The sequence below is a fragment of the Mustelus asterias genome, chromosome 6 (assembly GCF_964213995.1).
Source record: "Mustelus asterias chromosome 6, sMusAst1.hap1.1, whole genome shotgun sequence".
Classification (NCBI taxonomy): domain Eukaryota; kingdom Metazoa; phylum Chordata; class Chondrichthyes; order Carcharhiniformes; family Triakidae; genus Mustelus; species Mustelus asterias.
This window is the reverse complement of record NC_135806.1, coordinates 136,797,745-136,815,558: the sequence shown is the minus strand read 5'-3', so window position 1 is coordinate 136,815,558 and position 17,814 is coordinate 136,797,745. Positions and strand designations below refer to the sequence as shown.

Below are 17,814 nucleotides of genomic sequence, written 5' to 3'. Positions count from 1 at the left end.
TGAGAAAAAATTGGAGAGACTAGGCTTGGAGTTTAGAAAAGTAAGAGGAAATTTGATTGAAACATATGAGATCCCCAGGGTGGATGTGGAGAGGATGTTTCCTCTTGTGGGAAAATCTAGAATTCGGGGTCACTGTTTAAAAATAAAAGGCTGCCCATCTAAGACACATAAGAATTTTTTCTCCGAGGGTGCTGCGTCTTTTGAGGAACTCTTTCCTCAAAAGCCAGTGGAAGCAGAGTCTTTGAATGTTTTCAAGGCAGAGGTAGGTAAAGTCTTGATGAACAAAGGGGGTGAAAGGTTATCAGGGTTAGGTGGTAGGTTACAGTCAGATCAGACGTGGTTTTATTTAATGGTGGAGCAGGCTTGATAGGCTGAGTGGCCTTCTCCTAACTTGTATAGAACATAGAACAGTACAGCACAGAACAGGCCCTTCGGCCCACGATGTTGTGCCGAGCTTTATCTGAAACCAAGATCAAGCTATCCCACTCCCTATCATCCTGGTGTGCTCCATGTGCCTATCCAATAACCGCTTAAATGTTTCTAAAGTGTCTGACTCCACTATCACTGCAGGCAGTCCATTCCACACCCCAACCACTCTCTGCGTAAAGAACCTACCTCTGATATCCGTCCTGTATCTCCCACCACGAACCCTATAGTTATGCCCCCTTGTAATAGCTCCATCCACCCGAGGAAATAGTCTTTGAACGTTCACTCTATCTATCCCCTTCATCATTTTATACACCTCTATTAAGTCTCCCCTCAGCCTCCTCCGCTCCAGAGAGAATAGCCCTAGCTCCCTCAACCTTTCCTCATATGACCTACCCTCCAAACCAGCAGCATCCTGGTAAATCTCCTCTGCACTCCTTCCAGCGCTTCCACATCCTTCCTATAGTGAGGTGACCAGAACTGCACACAATATTCCAAATGTGGTCTCACCAAGGTCCTGTACAGTTGCAGCATAACCCCACGGCTCTTAAACTCCAACCCCCTGTTAATAAAAGCTAACACACTACAGGCCTTCTTCACAGCTCTATCCACTTGAGTGGCAACCTTTAGAGATCTGTGGATATGGACCCCAAGATCTCTCTGTTCCTCCACAGTCTTCAGAACCCTACCTTTGACCCTGTAATCCACATTTAAATTTGTCCTACCAAAATGAATCACCTCACATTTATACCAAAATGAATCACCTCACATTTATGTTTGTTGTAAGAGAGAATTTCAAAGCTTCACAACTGCTTTGGGTGAAGCAATTTCTGCTCATCTCAGTTCTAAATGACCGGCCTCTTTAAGACTACACCCCCATGTTCTAGACTCTCCAGATAGGAAAACTAACGTCTCGTATCCATCCTGTCAAATGCCTTCAGAATTTTGTACGTTTCAACAAAATTACCTCCCATGCTTCTAAAGTCCAGAGAATGCAGACCCAATTTGCTTAGCTTCTCATTATGGGGGCAACCTTCTCATCCCAAGGACCAATCGAGTGAACCTTTTCTTTGTTGAAGAACTTCTGCCTATTTTGTTAAACCGTTTTAAGATTCCAGTGGACAAATTTTCATTTTGTACTTTGCAATAGCAATCCCGGCACTGCAGCCGATAGTTCACGACCTCTTTGTGCTGCGAGGGACCAATAAAGCTGATGCTGGCAAGGAGCTGGACACACAGAAGGAAGTGGTGGTTTCCATGTTGCTGAGACTCATCCAATACCATCAGGTACATACAACTTATTTATTCCTAAAACCAACGCTGCACCTCTACCCCCTCACCTTCTACCTCCCCACTTCTTTGCAGTGCTTTGGGTTGTGATCTATGGATTGAGCCAGGATTATGTAGTGACATTGAAAGCTGGATGAAGTAACCATAGTGCACATTCAGTCTTGATTGCCAAGCCCCCAGGGTGTTGAGCGCCCTGAGTCAGTCTTCTGCCATTCAGTTTTTCTTTCTTATTTCATTCATGGGATGTAAGCATCACTTGCGAGACCAGCATTTATTGCCCATCCCCTTAGGAAGGTTGTGGTGATCCACTGTCTTAAATGCCTCAGTCCATGCGGTGAAGTATCTTCACAGGGCTGCTAGAATGGAAGTTCCAGGATTTTGTCCCTGCTTCATTGGTTCCACGTCAGAACGGTGTGTAAATTGGAGGGGAGCTTGGAGTTGGGGTGTCTATTCGTTTGCCCTTCTGGGTGATAGAGATCGTGGGTTGGAAGGTGCTGCCAAAGGAGCCTTGACGAGTTGCTGATTGCACCTTGTAGATGGTACATACTGCGGCTACTGTGTGTTGATGTTGGAGGGAGTGAATGTTTACGGTGATGTATGGGTTACTGATCATGTGGTTACTTTGCAACAAAAACAGAAAATGCTGGAAAATCTCAGCATATCTGACAGCATCTGTGGGGAGAGAATAGAGCCAAAGTTTCGAGTCTGGATGATCCTTTGTTCCAGCATTTTTCTGTTTTTGTTTCAGATTGCAGCATCTGCAGTATTTTGCATTTACCTTAGTGTTAACTCACTATGTGGCTACTTTGTCCTGGATGGTGTTGAGTTTCTGGATTTAGTCAGAGCTGCACTCATTCGGGCTGATAGAGAGTATTCCAATGCACCCCTGACTTGTGCCTTTTAGTTGTTGGAAAGGCTCAGGAGAGGTAGGAAGTTGATGAATATTATGCCTGAATTCCACATATGAGCCCTAATTGCTTTATCTAACAAAATCCACGAATCTCAGTTTTAAAATTTTCAATTGACTCCCCAGCCTCAGAGTTCCAGATTTCAACTACCCTTTCTATGAAGCAGTGCATCCTGACATTGTCCCTGACTGACCAAGCTCTGATTTTCAGGTTACGCACTCAAACCCACCTTTATTCTAATTTATCCCGTTTGATGAAATAGGGAAATAGCTTTGCTATAAGTACTCAATCAAATCCTTTAATTATTGACCACATCTTAATTACATCATCCTAAACTACACAAATCTACAGGCCTAGTCCATTCTTATGAATTAACTCTTTAACCCCAATGTTATTGTGGTGAATGCACTGCACCCCATCCAAAGCCAGTATATCTTTCCTGAAGTATGTGACCCAGGACAGTTGATGAAGCAACAAAGCAGTTTTCCATTTGGAACTGAATGACTGGCCAGAAATGTACAGCGACAGCCCAACACAGAAATTGATTTATTATACAGGTCGTCGCAATAGTAACGTACAGACAGTCAACCCACTCATGAAACGTTCCTCTCTGCTTTTTATTAAAACGCACGTTTAGATCCTCATTCTAAACCAATTAACCATTAAAATATCAGGTGGAGGAATGTCTTAGAAATTGGGGTGTGGGGTTTCTGAGGGAGGCAGTTGTTGACTGGCCTGCAACTGATGGCTTCATCCTTCTCTATCTTCTCTTTACACACTTTTATGATCATGATGCATTTACATGTCTCTGTTCTCTTCAACTCCATCTTCAACCATGTATTCCTGATGCGTAAATTGTTCATTATTTTAGTGTTGCATATTGCTTGTGTTCCAATCTCCTGTTTCTTCTTTTCGATCTGTTCTCACACCATCTTGGTTCCACCATAGCAATTAACTTGGATCCTGGCACATTCGCATCAAGACTGGGGAAAGTTAATGTTTACTTGAGAATCAAATTTAACTTCCTACACTGCTAGTTTTATTTATTACGCATGTTATATCTCAGTACAGCATTTGCCATCATTCATTGTGCATGGGTCGCATCAGAAAGTAGCTGTCCCTCCCTCTCCTCCTCCCGCCTGGGACCTGGAGGTATGGAAACCAGTTGCCTCATTCCCATTTGGCCTCCTGTGTGGTTATGTGAGAAGTAATGCTTGAAGATCACCTCAGCATTGTCTCCCAGCATCCCAAAAGTGCCTTTTCAATCCGCCCCCTTACTTTACAACCTGCTGTACAGGTGTTTCACATTCAGGGGCCCTTGGGTGTTTCCATAACTTTATGACTGGAATGTTTTGTTTTATACTTGCTATGTGTCGATCATATTGATCTTGTTGCCTGGTCTTCTGTCTCCCTCACTTCCCTTGCATTCCATCTGCAGAGATTTTTTTTTAAAAACCTGCATTTGCTAAGAACCTGGAATTGGATCTGGAAATGCACAGCACATCTGTCAGCAGCTGCACAAAGAACTGAGAGTTAATCTTCTGGGTGTAAACCTTTTGCACATGTAAGGTTGATAATTCTGGGCAGTAGACTTCCTTTTTGGAGTGCTCACGGACCTGCTATTTATTTCCACCATTCTCTGCTTGTGTCTCATACCGTCTGTGTTCCTGGTGTAAAGTCTGGCCTCTGCTTCATCAGTTGCATGTCTAATTCCAAGTTCCACCTCTTATGTCTGTTTTAATATTTGAAATGTACTGAGTTAGACAGATTAACTTCTGTATTTACAAAAGATCAGTTTATAGCATGGAGCTGAATAATATCTCCACAGTGGCTCCAGCTCGTTAGAATTGCAGTGTAGCAATTGTCTTGCCCAAACACTCTAATAAACATAGTTTTCTTTTTTTAATTAGAGCTGCAGTAAACATCTTGAAATGGTAAGAATTGCAGGTTTAATTCTTATATGGTTAAAATTATTATAACAAGCTTTTCAGCATTCAGGAACAGTGTTGAATTTGCTGTGTGTGTGGAGTTCTCGCTGAGTTGATGGTTAAGGTGTGATGTTGGATCAGTTCATTGGGAGTTCTGTACTGCTCCTGCCATTGTTGATGCCTTCCTGGAAGTGCCTGGTGTTGTACTGTAACTGGGCACATATTAAAAAATCTTTAGCTCTGAAATGGGGGGTGAAAGGGACATAGAATCTTCAGAAGAAAACACCCATAATTTCCCTTCTTCCCACTACCCCATCTCTAGGTATGAACCATGTTCTCCCACCTTTAGATTATCTACTTTATTGACTGATTCTGCTAAGCACAGGAAACTCTGTTGATTTGGGATTCAGGACTCATGGTTCACAGACTCATCAGACTATCATGGGGCACAGATCAGCTAGATAGTCAATATCTTTTCCTAAAGGTAGGGGAGTCTAAAACTAGAGGACATAGGTTTACGGTGAGAGGGGAGAGATACAAAAGTATCCAGAGGGGCAATTTTTTCACAGAGGGTGGTGAGTGTCTGGAACAAGCTGCCAGAGGTAGTAGTAGAGGCGGGTACAATTTTGTCTTTTAAAAAGCATTTAGACAGTTACATGGGTAAGATGGGTATAGAGGGATATGGGCCAAATGCGGGCAATTGAGACTAGCTTAGGGGTTTAAAAAAAGCTGGCATGGACAAGTTGGGCCAAAGGGCCTGTTTCCATGCTGTAAACCTCTATGACTCTAAACCTCTATGTTTATGCAATGCAACTGAGTCCCATATCCCGTTGGCAGATTTGTACTTCTACAAAACTAGGCCTAAAGCTTTCAAACTGGCAAGAGAGCCAGATTTGGAATCCAGAACAAGGGGATTTAACCATCAAATTATAGTCGGGTCATGAAGCGCACGCTCATAAAGTGCAGTGGAAATCCTGAACCTACTCTTCCCGCAAAAGGCTGTGGATGTTGTAATTAATTAAAAACGTTCAAGACAGACTGACAGCTTTTTGGCAGAGAAGTACATAAAGGAATATGGAACTCGGCAGGTAAATGGAGTTATATCGTTCATGATGTAATTAATAGTGGAACAGGATAGAGGGGCTGAATGGCCTCCTCGGGTTCTTCTGATGGACGGCAGTTCCATGGACTCTGATAATTAAGTTTAGTTGCAAAACGCAGTTTTTCACGCAGCGTATTGGAAATCTGGAACTCTGCCCCAAAAGGGTGGATGCCAAGAGTCAATTAAAATGTTGAGGACTGAGATTAATTCATTTTTCTTAGTAAAAGCTATCAAGGTGGGTGCAAATTAGCCATGATCTAATTGGATGGCAGAACGAGCTCGAGTGGCTGAATGATTTGTTCCTGGATGTCTGTGCTTTCCCAAATCTGCCCTCCGTGCATTCCCAGCTTTCATCACCCCACTATTGGACGTGCCTTCAGGTGGCAAGGTCCTAAGCAATGGAATTATCTCCTTAAATCTCTCCACCTCCCTATCTCTTGCACATCTTTTAAAGTACAGTTAAAGTTTATTTATTAGTCACAAGAAGGCTTACATTAACACTGCAATGAAATTACTCTGAAATTCCTCTAGCCGCCACACTCTGGTGCCTGTTCGGGTACACTGAGGGAGAATTTGGCATGGCCAATGCACCTAACCTGCACATCTTTGGACTGTGGGAGGAAACCGGAGCACCCGGAGGAAACCCACACAGACACGGGGAGAATGTGCAAACTCCACACAGACAGCGACCCAAGCCCGGAATTGAACCCGGGTCCCTGGCGCTGTGAGGCAACAGTACTAACCACTGTGCCAACGTGCCACCCCGACAGAAATGTTTCTTTAAATCTACCTCTTGTTCCAACTGTCCTATTACCTCCTGTGGCATGGTATCAAATTTTATCTGATAATGTGTCTGCGAAACACCTTGGGACGTTTTACTGTGTTAATGACTTGACATGAATTAAAGCTATTTTGTACATTGTGTACCCGAAGGGAGTGGATTAAAAACACTGGTCTCTCTAAATCCCAATGCAGCAAGTAGTGGTATGAAAGCAGAGGGAAATTTTTAAGAACAGCTCAGGTGCTTTCCACCCCTCCATCCCTGCCCTGCCTCTCTCCCATCTCTACATTCTATGAGGGGGGAAACCACTATCACAATTCTTTTTCAGACTCTTGTTTCTCTCGAAGAATGACATGAAATTTGGTGCAGGTGGTAAGAATAATATTTGCTGCGATTTTTTTTATTGTTATTGCAGGTCCTGGAGATGTTGATCCTGGTGTTGCAACAGTGTCACAAGGAGAATGAGGATAAATGGAAACGTCTTTCCCGTCAGATAGCCGATATGATTCTACCATTGCTGGCCAAACAGCAGGTACAAACATGCGTATAAGGAGGCTCTGGTACTAAAAGATTTGTGAGCAACTTGCACTGTTCCACGTGCTTTTCTAGTCTCTCCTGATTTAGTTTTGTAATATCCACGGAGGTGTAGAAAGCATTTTTACCTAGATAGTAGTGAGAATGTGGAGCTCGCTACCGTGGCGAATAGTTGAGGAGAATAATGGATGCAATTCAAGGGAAGCTAAATAAAGAGATGGGGGAGAAAGGGACAGAAGGATACACTGATGGACTATGATGAAGATTGGTGTGAAGAGGCTTGTGTAGAGCATAAATACGAGTATGGGTTAGTTGGGTTGAATGGCCTGTTGCTGTGATGTAAATGGTTCACTAAGGTTCTTTTAGGGAAAGAAATCAGCTGTCCTTACCTGGTCTGGCCCACATGTGACTCCAGAGCCACAGCAATGTGGCTGACTCTCAACTGCCCTCGGGCAACTCGGCATGGGTAATAAATGCTGGCCAGCCAGCGACGCCCATGTCCCTCCAGTGAATAATAAAAAATCCTATGTAAAAATCCAGGTTTTGTGTTTCTACTTTGCCGATTCTAGTGCAAATTGTGTCCGTTTTTAAATTGTTTTCTTCAATTTTCCACTGAAACTCATTTTTATATAATCTAATTCAAAATCTATAATCTGAGCAACATGTTAAAACACAAATTTGCTTTAAAATTTACCCTTGTATATTAAAGTGGCAGCTTTGTGTTAAAATAATTGAGAATAGACTTGAGAAAAAATATTTTTTTTACTCAGCGTTAATCTGTCACCGTGTACATTAATGAAATTCAGAGTTTAAAAAAATATATATTCTAGTGATGTTGGGGTCAGTTTCTTAAATATATTAAAACATAAATAATATTTAGAAGTTATGAAAATGTACCTTGGTCAAAAGATGGCACAGTGGTTAGCACTGTTGCCTCACAGCACCAGGGACCCGTGTTCGATTCCCGGCTTGGGTCACTGTCTCTGTGGAGTTTGCACGTTCTCTCCCGTGTCTGCATGGGTTTCCTCCGGGCGCTCCGGTTTCCTCCCACAGGCCAAAAGAATGCTGGTTAGATGCATCGGCAAAGCTAAATTCTCCCTCAGTGAACCCGAACAGGTGCCGAAGTGTGGCGACTGGAGGATTTTCACAGTAACTTCATTGCAGTGTTAATATTAGCCTACTGGTGACACTTTTAATTAAACTTTAAATTTAAAAGAGTCTGTTTAGTTTTTAAATCATTCATGAAGACCTGCAGAGGATTCTATTATCAGAAACCACAATGAGGGCGTTGCGCAAGGTGGCAATGGTTATCACTGCTACCTCACAACTCCAGGGACCCGGGTTTGATTCCTGGCTTGGGTCACTGTCTGTGGAGTCTGCACGTTCTCCCCCGTGTCTGCGTGGGATTTCTCTGGGTGCTCCGGTTTCCTCCCACAGCCATAGAAATCAAATCAAATAGACCGAAAGGCGTACTGGTTAGATGCATTGGGCCGTGCTAAATTCTCCCACAGTGTACCCGAACAGGTGCCGGAGTGTGACGACTCGGGCAGTTTTAATGTAAGCCTACTTGTGACACTAATAAATAAACTTTAACTTAAACTGTGGTTAATTCACTCTGGGCAAGTGGCTAGTTTTGTGGGTGGAGCTTGCTTCCAGACAATATTGTTAAGACTAGCCGCACAAAATTGCAGAAACTCGAGCCAAGTGGAATATGAATTAGGCTGAAAATTCCACAGTCTTTTTGTGAATTGCACTGAAGGAACCAGCACAATCGAGTAGAAAGTCCAGACTCTACAGTGCACCTGTCCACTGCACACAGTTCCTTTAACATAGTGGGACAGACTATAGTGCTTCACTGGGAAGGGGAATCGAATGCAGAGTAAAACAGTGAGCTGACTTTTCAAGGTAGAGAGTTTGAGCAAGGTGTAAGGGGTCTTCAAAAAAAATATCCAAATACTGAAGTGTATGACTGAAGGTTCTTTCTCTGATGGTGATGGAAAGAGGAGTCATGTGGCAGCCCAGAGCTGGAAGATCCAAGTGTAGAGGCTTGTCTTGAAAGGGCAGCAGGAGGTTTCAAAGGTAAGGAGCAGGGAATGAATGGATTTGTGTAGGATTAAACCTGCAAGCTGAGTGCATATTTTGAATGTTGACTTGATGAACATGAGCTCAGTTCTGCTCGTGAAAAGAGTAGATATAAATGAATTGCATTATTTTCTGTTTTTGTTTGTGATAGATGCACCTTGATTCGCACGAGGCCTTAGGAGTGCTGAATACACTCTTTGAGACAGTGGCACCCTCATCTCTGCGACCCGTCGACATGTTGCTGAAGAGCATGTTTGCAATGCCTGGCACCCTGGTAAGCCACACTGCAATGGCTTTAGGAATCTTCATTACTTCTAGACTTGGCTTTTCCAGTACACTGCTGGCAGGGTTCTCATGCTCTGCCGTTCACAAAGTTGAGGTCTTTCAAAGTTTCTAACTCTCAATAAGTCCCATTCACTCATCTACTTTCTACTCGCTGATTTGTAGTGCCTCCCGGGCAAGCAACATCTTGACTTTAAGGTTCTCCTCCTTATTTTGAAATTACTCTATGTCCTTACTCCTCCCAGCTTTGTAATATCTTCAGTCCTACAACCTGCCTAGATCTCTACACTCTGCCAATTTAGCATTCCTAATTTTAATCTTGTGTGCCCTCACTTCCAGAAGTACCTTCCTATATCTCTCCACTTGTCTTCCTCTTTTTCATCTTTATGACAGTCCTTAAAATCTACCACTTTTAAGCAAGCTTTTGGTCATCTGACCTAATATTACCTTATGTGGCTCAGTGCCAGGTTTTGTTCCATAACCCTCGTATGAAATATAGAAGCAGGAGTAGGCCATTTGGCCCTTCGAGCCTGCTCTGTCGTTCATTTTGATCATGGCTGATCATTGAAGTCAATATCCTGATCCCCCCCCCTTCCTCCCACATCCCTTGATCCCTTTAGCCCCAAGAGCTATATCTAATTTCTTGAAATCAAACAACGTTTTGGCCTCAATCACGTTTTGTGGTAGTGAATTCCACACATTCACCACCCTCTGGGTGAAGAAATTTCTCCTCGCCTCTGTTCTAAAAGGTTTGCTCCCTATCCTCAAACTCTGACCCCTAGTTCTGGGCTCCCCCACCATTGGGAACATTCTTTCTGAATCTACCCTGTCTAACCCTGTTAGAATTTTATAAGTCTCAGTGAGATCCCCTCTCACTCTTCTAAACTTCAGTGAATATAATCTTAACCGACTTGGTCTCTCCTCATATGACAGACCTGCCATCCCAGGAATCAGCCTGGTAAACCTTCGCTGTATTCCCTCTGTAGCAAGGACATCCTTCCTCAGATAAAGAAACAACCTCGGGCCACTTTAATATGTTAAGTGCATGATACAAATGACAATTGTTATTTAATAAGGTCTGAGGTTGAGTTGCTGTGTTGCTTTAGGTGGAATGACCCTACACTTGTACCGGTGTTGGTTGGGAGTTGTCGGCTAGTACTGTTACTTCAAAAAGTGGGCACAGCGTTCAGTTTGTAAATTCGACTTCAGAAATCATCTTGAAGTCAAGCGATCATTTTTTTTCCCTCGCCAAAATGTACCAAGGGAATAATAATTGGAAACTGTTTATCTTGCAGGCCTCAGTTGGAACAGTTCAGCTTTGGATATCGGGTATCTTAGCTATCCTGCGGGTCCTCATTTCTCAGTCCACCGAGGATATCGTCCTGTCGCGGGTTCAGGAATTGGCCCTGTCCCCATATTTGATTTCCTGCCAGAACATTAGCATGTTGAGGGACCGAGGGAATCAGACCATCCCACTGGAGGAACAGGATGAAGAGGCACAGAGCAAACCAGAAGAAACCTTTGCCAGGTACTCGCGGCTTGCTAAGTTCTAGTAAAGTGACAAGACAGTGCAGCAAACACACTCTGGCTGCTGCTTCCACCTCCAAGTCTGAGGCCATAAGTTCTTGCCCAACTCCCAACACCTTGTGGGTAGACTGACAATGTGGTGCAATACTGAGAGAGTGCCACATTGTTTGAGATGTCGTCCATTTGATGAGACATTAAAGCAAGTGTACCATGTGTTAAAAGTAAATTAACTGGTGATTCTTGCTGTTTGAGAGTTCCAGCTGTGTGCAAAGTGGCTGTCATGTACATAAAAGTGACTGCATTTCAAAGTATTTCATTGCATGCCAAACATTGAGACATTTGTAAGAGATATCAAGTCAGATATCCCTGAAACAAAATGATGTGGTCTATTGTGCAAGATACCCAAAGCCCTCTTACATGGTAAAAACAAATATTTGCCCCATTAAGAAACATAATATTTGGACTTTACACTTAGAACCATAGAAAATTACAGCTCAGAAACAGGCCTTTTGGCCCTTCTTGTCTGTGCCGTGTTTTTGAATACGTGTTTTTGAAACACTTGGACATCGAACTAGAAGCACACAATTAGATACAGCAGGTACGAATCATCTGAATTTTAAAATCTTAGAATCACTACAGTGCAGAAAGGCCATTCGGCCCATCAAGTCTGCACCGACTTTGTCAGCTTAGCTGCTCTCTATGGACTGAGGTACCCAATATATCCTGGTGTTTGAGGAGTGCTGGAGAACTCTGGTCTCTACTCAATGGTGTTTAGAAGGATGAGGGGATCTCATTGAAACTTAACAGGATATAAAGGCCCGGATAGAGTGGACGTGGGGAAGATGTTTCCATTAGTAGGCGAGACTAGGATCCAAAAGATCATTTATAACCAAGATAAGGAGGAATTTCTTCAGTCAGAGGATGGTGAATCTGTGGAATTCATTGCCACAGAAGGCTGGGGAGGCCAAGTCATTGAATGTATTTAAGACAGAGATAGGTTCTTGATTGATAAGGGGATCAAATGTTACTGGGAAAAGGTGTTGGGAATGGGGCTGAGAAACATATCAGCGATGATCAAATGGCAGAGCAGACTCGATGGGCCGAATGGCCTAATTCCGCTCCTATACCTTGTGGCCTTATGGTAAGATCCCACATGTTGGAGCATCTTTTACATGATGTGGGGTCAGAGTCAGGAGGATTGCTGATTTTGGACAATCCTCGTGCAGGATGAGGCCTAGCAGGCTTCAAGCATCATCTCCTCAGGGAAAGAGAATCAGAGTTGCTAGGAGACCGTCTTCCCATTGGCAACATTGGAAACTCTGCCTTTGGTGACCTAACCTTCAACCATGTTGGCCGGACTCTCCCTGAGCTGCTGTTCAGACCTCAAAGGATATTCTTGTCTAAAGTGAGATTAAAATCTGTCCAATTTGAAGTTGTGCACGGGATTTGCATAACTGTGGCTTAATGCTTCAGCCTGTCTGAGATTGGAGATGATAACCGAGATACCTATAACCAGTACAACATTAGTGATGGTTAGCTGAGGTTGGCCACGATGTTTGTGTGGGAATAGACAGCAAGACTTAGAAAGAGGCCTGACTCCTGACAGTTGATATAATAGAGGCAGCATGTAACTGAACCACATCTATGAGAAGATCCTTGGTTCAAGGGGTGGCACAGTGGTTAGCACTGCTGCCTCACGGTGCCTAGCACTGCTGCCTCACAGTGCCAGGGACCCGGGTTCGATCCCCGGCTTGGGTCACTGTCTGTGTGGAGTCTGCACATTCTCCCTGTGTCTGCGTGGGTTTCCTCTGGGTGCTCTGGTTTCTTCCCAAAGTCCAAAGATGTGCGGGTTAGGTTGATTGGCCATGCTAAATTGCCTCTTGGTGTCAGAGGGATTAGTCAGGCTAAATATGTGGGGTTATGGGGATAGGGCCTGGGTGCAGACTCGATGGGCTGAATGGACTCCTTCTGCACTGTCTGATTCTATTCTAACCCCTCGTATATGTCTGGTTAGCTATATCCGCTGGGGTGCATCAGTTGGATTCAGGGTTCCTGGACGAACCAGGCCTCATATTCCTGATTGTTGTCCAGGGACTTCTGCTGGTCACGAAGGTGAGTGGGCATTGAATGGAGAGACCCTTGGACTTGGCTGTGACACCCTCCTCAGTCAAAAAATTGCCAGCCTTCGCCTTCTAAGCTGACACATTTTATGTATGACCACAAGAACTATGCACTGCCTGATTATAAAGTCATACAACACAAGGAGACTGTTCACACCTCATGCCTATGTTGGTACTCTCGAAGGGCTACCAATTAGTCTCAGTTCCTTTGCACATTTCCCGAAGCCCTGAGAATTTTTCCATCGTAGGTAGATATCCAATTCCCTTTTGTAAGTTACAACTGAATCTACTTCCACTGCCCTTTCAGACAGTACATTCCAGATCATCACAATTCACTGAGGAATTAAGGGCTATGGGGAGAGAGCGGGTAAATGGAGTTGAAATCAACCATGATTGAATGGTGGAGTGGACTCGATGGGCCGAATGGCCTTACTTCCGCTCCTATGTCTTATGGTCTTATGGTCTTAACAAAATCTCCCCTTTTTTTAACCAATTATTTTAAATCTGGTTACTGATCTTCATGGCTGTGGAACAGTTTCTCCCTGAGCGCTCTGTCAAAGCAATTCATAATTTCAAACACCTCTGTCAAACCTCCCCTTGATGTTCTCTGTTCTAAGGACAACAATCCCAGTTTCTGTAGTCTCCACACTGAAGGCCTTCTTCCCCTGTAAATCTCCTCTGCACCTTCTCCAAGACCTTGACATCCTCCCTGAAGCAAGTTACCCTGAAAACTGTGGCAAAGTGGTTAGCACTGCTGCCTCACAGCGCCAGGGACCCAGGATCGATTCCCGGCTTGGGTGACTGTACGTTCTCCCCGTGTCTGTGGAGGTTTCCTCCGGGTTCTCCGATTTCCTCCCACAGTTCGAAAGACGTGTTGGTTAGGTGCTTTGGCCGTGCTAAATTCACCATCAATATCTTGTTTCTCATACTAAAATTAAATTTATACTGAACTGGCCTGCTTCCATGAGCCTGTCGGGACTTGCTTCACATTGCAACCAAATCATGCAAAGTTACCCAGGTTAGTTGCATTGGTCATGCTAAATTTTCCCTCAGTGCACCTGAGCAGGCACCAGAATGTGGCAACTAGGGGTTTTTACAATAAACTAAACTATTCTAGCTGAGATGTGGAGATGCCGGCGTTGGACTGGAGTGGGCACAGTAAGAAGTCTCACAACACCAGGATGAAGTCCAACAAGTTTATTTGGTAGCACGAGCTCTTGGAGCGCTGCCCCTTCATCAGGTGAGTGAAGAATGGGGTTCACAGGGCATATATAGACACCAGACTCAATTTACAAGATAATGGTTGGAATGCGAGTCTTAACAGATAATCAAGTCTTTACAGGTGCAGACAATGCGTGAGACTCACGTGAGAACACCATCCACCAGGTACACGGTACATGCTCTTGCGACTCGGCCAACGTTGTCTACCTGATACGCTACAGGAAAGGATGGCCCGAGGCATGGTACATTGGTGAGACCATGCAGATGCTACAACGGATGAATGAACACCGCTCGACAATCACCAGGCAGGAGTGTTCCCTTCCTGTCGGGGAACACTTGAGCAGTCACGGGCATTCAGCCTCTGATCTTCAGGTAAACATTCTCCAAGGCGGCCTTCAAGACACACGACAACGCAGAATCGCCGAGCAGAAACTGATAGCCAAGTTCCGCACACATGAGGACGTCTTCAACCGGGATCTTGGGTTCATGTCACACTATCTGTAACCCCCACGACTTGCCTGGGCTTGCAAAATCTCACTAACTATCCTGGTTTGAGACAATTCACATCTCTTTAACCTGTGCTTAACCCTCTCTCCACTCACATTGTCTGTACCTGTAAAGACTTGATTACCTGTTAAGACTCGCATTCCAACCATTATCTTGTAAATTGACTCTGTGTCTATATATGTCCTGTTTGTGAATCCAATCCTCCACTCCCCTGATGAAGGAGCAGCGCTCCAAAAGCTCGTGCTACCAAATAAACCTGTTGGACTTTAACCTGGTGTTGTGAGACTTCTTACTCTAGCTGAGGCCTAGCCAGTGGTTTATGGATTTAGCATGACGTTTCGTAAACTCTGCCTCTGTAAAGCCAAGGATCTCATGTATTTTTAACAGCCTGCTCTACTTACTTTTGTGGATTTGTTTTTGCTGGGCTATCTTGCGTGAGAGAAGTGACTGGTGCATCTTTTTCTTGTGCAGGTTCCTGTTACAGATGGTGGGGATCCTCCTCGAGGACATTGTGAACAAACAGCTGAAAGTGGACATGAGTGAGCAGCAGCATTCCTTTTACTGTCAGCAGGTTGGCACTCTGCTAATGTGCCTCATACATATCTTCAAGTCAGGTAATGTAGACAGTCCTTTCTGGAAGCCATTTTATTAGCTGTGAAATGTTTTAATAAATGCCAACATGAAATTTGTGCTTATGTTTGGGCCATCGCTTGATTACATCCAACTGAAGGGCTTTTGGTACGTTTGAACTTCTTCCAGTATTCATGCACCCTTATTCCAGCCTTATTCTCTACTTGGGTGAACAGGGCTTTGGGTGAATGTCTCATCTGAAAGACGGCAACATGGATGATGCAGTGCTTCCTCAGTGTACTTGAGTCAGGAGGTGGTGGATTCAAGCCCCACTCCAGATCTGGAACACGTGATTCTGAGCTGACCTGCCTGATGTATTACTGAGGGGAGTGCTGCGCTCTCAGTGGTCTCATCTTTCAGATGAGATGTTAAACCGAGGCCACGCCGACCCCCTCAGGTGGATATAAAATATCCCATGCCACGAGTTTGAAGAAGAGCGGGAGAATTATCTCTGACGTATGAGAAAATATATATCTCTCAACCTACATCACAACAAAATGTCACATTCATTTAGGCTTAAATGTATAAAACACTGGTAAGGCCACAACTGGAGCATTGTGTGCAGTTCTAGTCACCACATTACAGGAAGGATGTAATTGCTCTGGAGAGTGCGCTGAGGAGGTTTACAAGAATGTTACCAGAGCTAGAAAAGTGTAGCTGTGATGAGAAATTGGATAAATTGGAGATATTTTCCTTGGAACAAAGATGGCTGAGGGGCGACTTGATAGAGGTGTACAAAATTATGAGGGGAAGAGATAGTGTGGACAGGTTAAAATTGTTTTCCTTGGTGGAGAATTCTAGAACCAGGAAAGATAGATTTGAGATAGGTGGCAGTAGGTATAGAGGGGACATGAGGAAGGCTTTTTTAACAGAGGGTGCTGGGTGTCTGGAAATTGTTGGTGATGGAGGCAGAGACCCTAAACTCTTTTAACAAGGAACTGGATCTGCACCTTCAGTGCAGTAAGTTACAGGGCTATGTGCCAGTGCAGGAAGGTGGGATTAGAAAGGGCACCTGGCTGTTCTCGGGCTGGCATGGACAAGAGGGGCTGAATGGCTTCCTTCTGTGCTGTAACTTTTCTATGGTTCTCTATTGCAGTGCTGTTTGTGGGAGTTTACAAACTGGCTGCTGCGTTTCCTACATTACAACAACACCTACACTTCAAAGTGTACAAACTTTCACAGGCGATTTAAAAAAAAAACTTTGGGGCATCCCGAGGTCATGAAAGGCGCTATATAAATGCATTTCTTTCTTTCAGGGATGTTTAGAAGAATCACTGCAGCTGCCACCAAATTGATTGTGGGGAATGGTTCTGACGGGAGCTTTTACACATTAGAAAGCTTGAATGTCTTGGTTCAGTCCATTATTCCTACCCACCCGTCTCTGGTGCTGCTTTGGTGCCAAATCCTGCTGCTCGTCAACTACACAAATTACAGCTGGTGGTCAGAGGTGCATCAGACTCCAAAGTAAGTAAGACGAACAAAAGGTGCTTGCATCTCTACGCAGTATAGCGGGATCTTGTGCTTATATGATGCTTCTTGCATATGAAAATCTGTCTTTGAGTGCATAAGGAATGGACTTGATAAAATATATTAACTCTGTCCTGCAGCATTTTATTCAGTTCCCTCCACAGCTTCCACCCTTCCTATCTCTCTAACCTCCTCTAGTCCTACAACCCTCTGTGATCTCTACCCTCCCCCAATTTATCCCTGGTCCATTCCCCACTTTCTTCACCCACTATTGGTGGCTGTGCCTTCAGTTGCTGAGGCCCTAAGCTCTGAAATTCCCACCTTTATTTTTGCCTCTCCCCTACATCTCCCTCCCTAACCAATTCTATGGTATCCTATTCTAATGCCTCCCCCTTTTGGCTTGGTGCTAATGTTTGTTCAATTATCCTCTGGCACATGGCTCGCTTTGTCAGATTTATTCATGTTCTCATACGCACTCTTGTTCAATTCTTTTCAGTCATGTGCACACTCCTTGTCAATAGTACGCGTAGACACTGCTATTGGTTGCAGGTTCATGCCCTTTGCTTGCCGAGCACTTGTTATCTTCCAGAAGTGAAGAGCTTATGCCCTTTCTCTTCTATAGAGCAGTAGTTTAAAGCAGTTATGGCAATTGGCTGCTAAGAATTGTAGTTATTGGCATTGTTCCTGTGCAGAACGATTCACTTGATTGCCTCCCATACCAGTGACCTCCCGATCCATCTCCCTTGATCACTGAAAATGACAGGGGATACATTGTTGTGGGAGCAATATCAGCTCCAACTTGTACAACAACCTGATTTGGCATATGTCATTCAGTCCAACTCATCCTTCCCACCCCACTTCAAGATGAGCGGCACGGTGGCACAGTGGTTAGCATTGCTGCCTCTCAGCACCAGGGACCTGGGTTCGGTTCCCGGCTTGGGTCACTATCTGTGTGGTGTCTACACGTTTTCCCTGTGTCTGCGTGGGTTTCCTCCGGGTGCTCCGGTTT

The 17,814-nt window shown here is 44.3% G+C and overlaps 1 protein-coding gene across 5 annotated transcripts in view; it reads left to right on the top strand.

Moving 5' to 3' along the window:
- The window catches only part of htt (huntingtin), a 222,177-nt gene that overhangs the window by 140,003 nt on the left and 64,360 nt on the right, over positions 1 to 17,814 (top strand). For 3 of the 5 annotated variants that reach the window (XM_078215138.1, XM_078215139.1, XM_078215137.1), the window contains exons 35-40: positions 1,577 to 1,713; positions 6,851 to 6,967; positions 9,203 to 9,325; positions 10,629 to 10,861; positions 15,180 to 15,322; positions 16,595 to 16,802. In XM_078215138.1, the coding sequence (XP_078071264.1) occupies positions 1,577 to 1,713; positions 6,851 to 6,967; positions 9,203 to 9,325; positions 10,629 to 10,861; positions 15,180 to 15,322; positions 16,595 to 16,802 (961 nt within the window). Of the gene's footprint in view, positions 1 to 1,576; positions 1,714 to 4,534; positions 4,559 to 6,850; positions 6,968 to 9,202; positions 9,326 to 10,628; positions 10,862 to 15,179; positions 15,323 to 16,594; positions 16,803 to 17,814 lie in introns of all 5 variants that reach the window. The other 2 variants (XM_078215136.1, XM_078215135.1) reach the window with 1 other exon arrangement.